At 37.2% G+C, this 2613-nt stretch overlaps 1 protein-coding gene across 1 annotated transcript in view; it reads right to left on the bottom strand.

Annotated features, from left to right (window-relative positions):
• Positions 1-1692, bottom strand: part of alx4b (ALX homeobox 4b) — a 23827-nt gene extending 22135 nt beyond the window's left edge. The window contains exon 1 of the mRNA XM_073850837.1: positions 1301-1692. Coding sequence (XP_073706938.1) covers positions 1301-1631 — 331 coding nt within the window. The 5' untranslated portion in view covers positions 1632-1692. The remainder of the gene's footprint in view (positions 1-1300) is intronic.
• Between the last annotated feature and the right edge of the window lie 921 nt (positions 1693-2613).

The following is a 2613-nucleotide window of genomic DNA, read 5'->3' as shown; positions in this document are numbered from 1 at the left end:
AAACACAAATGCAAGATACAGTATTTCATTAATTATTTAACTAATTTTATTAACTCGCGTGAGAACAGCAAATTAACAGCCTACTTTAATACCAGCTGTCTTAACTTGTCGTATAAGCAGACCGTTTAGACTACATGGCAAAATATCGAAATTGTAAAAAATAGGTTACAAATAATTAAATAAATCTAATAGAATTGTCCTCCCCTAATGTAGGCTAATATACGTTGATGATAGCCTACATTCGGTGTCTGTTTTCACTGGCCTGCGGTCAACACATCGTAAATAGCCCATGCGTGATTTACAACCACAAAGATGGATTTTCATGCCACTGTTTGTATGTAAGAAAAGGATGATAATCTGACTTTTAGTCACTGTCTGCATTTAGTAACATCTGTAGTCTTTTTATGACTTCTGGTTTGATTGTTTATGAGACCACCAGACGAATTGTTTATACGTATTTTTATGAGTAAATAACCCCAGAATTTTCGGCAACGTCTGAGTGACCGTGAAAATGTTTGATGTGACAAATAACAGGCGAGAAAGAGTGTGGATTTGTATAACTGAAACCTTCAGAAGGTGCTTGAACGGTTTGTAACCTAATGGTCCGATAAATCACTCTGAGGCAAAGTCTGTTTTATAATATAGCTACTTGTCTGAATAAATGAATCAGGCCTAGTTATGTTTAACATTCATTTAGTGAATTTACGCTTTCTCGTTTGCGGCTAATTAAACGCATTAACAGAAAAGTAATATTTCTTAAATCCCAAAACACAACACACAATTGTAAACGATTAAATTAAAAACATTCGATTTAATAAATACAAAGACGTCATGTAGAAAAATCCTAGAGAGAGGTTTTAGATTTTGCGGACGCATTAAAGTATTAGCCTGTCTAAATTCTGTCTAAAATAATTTTAGTCTGTTACAGTAGTAAAAATAATCTAAACATTCAAAGTTTCAAATTTATCATTGTCAATAATTAAAAAGTTGTCGAAAATGGTAATAACAAGCAAACAAATAAAAGTTTGTGACTTTAGTAGGCTACACTTTATTTTTTATTTTACTAACTCATTTAAAGCACGTAAAACGTCATTTTTAGCATAGTATGACAATGAACTAACAAATGTGCGAAAAATGTAAAGTTTATAGAGCTTCTTTTACTTTCAGTCGGGAGATGTTCTAATAAACAAACAATTATCAGTTTCAACGGACATCCTAAGCATCAGGTGGAAATGTAACCAAACTGTGTGCAATTTCTGAAGAGATACTGATAAATGAACACACTGTAGATGCCACTCACCATAACAGGAGATGAGCGCGGGGTCTTCTAGTTTGCTGTCTTCAGGAGGAGTTTTGCATGTGGGTCTCTGCATGAAAAGATGGTACTTGCTGTAGGCGCTCTCGGCTGTGCTATCATCCAGTGACGGACACTCTTGGTGGAAAGGACTCCGCGGCTTGTCCCCGTAAATTTGACCTTTGACGGGCAGGAAAGTGGGACTGTATTTGGAGTCGCTCGGCTGGAACGTCCTGTAAGGACTGGCCTGCTGGACTCTTCCTTGCCCTGATGATGGCGAATAATATGAATCCATGGAGGTCATATCGCAGTATGAGACGCACGTATCTGCGTTCATACCGACAAAAAACAGGCAAATATCCTAACTTTTTTTTCTCTGTATATCTAAACGTCACCCTCGCTCGAGTCTCCTCTCATTCACAGACGGCCATGCACTTTCTCACACACCCACACCAGGGCGACAGCTGGAGTTGGTTAAAATGATTCAGATGTTTTCCAGAGACTAGGCAAAAGCAAATGCTAGAAAGCGTCTTTAAGGTTAGGAGGAGAGAGAGAGAGAAATGCCTGGACGGAGGATGTTGTCCTGGTGTCTGCTAGAGTCAGCGGTCTCGTCGTGATGAGAGGTCAGACCTTTGAGCACGGGAGCTTTTCCCTCGTACTAACACGTGAGAAACACAAGGGATAACAGTAATGCAATTAGGGACAGGAATTACAGAGTATACGGATACATGGATCAAGTAAATGCCATACACAAACATTTTACACGAAAATATTTGGAAAAAACTTTCATCGCTACTCAATCAAAATGCTTCAAATTTGTACTTCAGAATATATGAAAAAAGATTATGAGGCCTATAAGGAAGAAAGTAACAACGTTTTTGGTTTTCAAAACTGTAGTATTATACAAGTTTACTATTTCAATCAAATGAGCTTTACTACTGGCTATTATTCAGTTAGGGACCAGTTGTGCAGGTTGAGTTAACACCATCAGTTTAACCAACCAGAATTGAAATCATACACTATCACCACCTTCCTGTGGTCACATATGTTGTAAGACACTGTAAATAAAGTATTTTCTCACTTTTTTATGTTTCATGTTTTAATAATGATCGCAAGCGCCAAAATTACTGAAAATAACAGCGTATGCTCTGACAGCTTTAACTGACTAATGGCATCCATCTGCATCTTACCAACACAATGTGTTCAGCAGCTCTATGAACAGAACAATGTTTTGTTTGTTTGTCTGCTTGTTTGTTTTTGGCTAAACATACCAGCAATTTTACATTTTCACATTTTTACACACGGACAGTATAACTTTA

The sequence above is a fragment of the Garra rufa genome, chromosome 11, assembly GCF_049309525.1.
Source record: "Garra rufa chromosome 11, GarRuf1.0, whole genome shotgun sequence".
Classification (NCBI taxonomy): Eukaryota; Metazoa; Chordata; class Actinopteri; order Cypriniformes; family Cyprinidae; genus Garra; species Garra rufa.
This window is presented reverse-complemented; position numbering and strand designations above follow the sequence as displayed.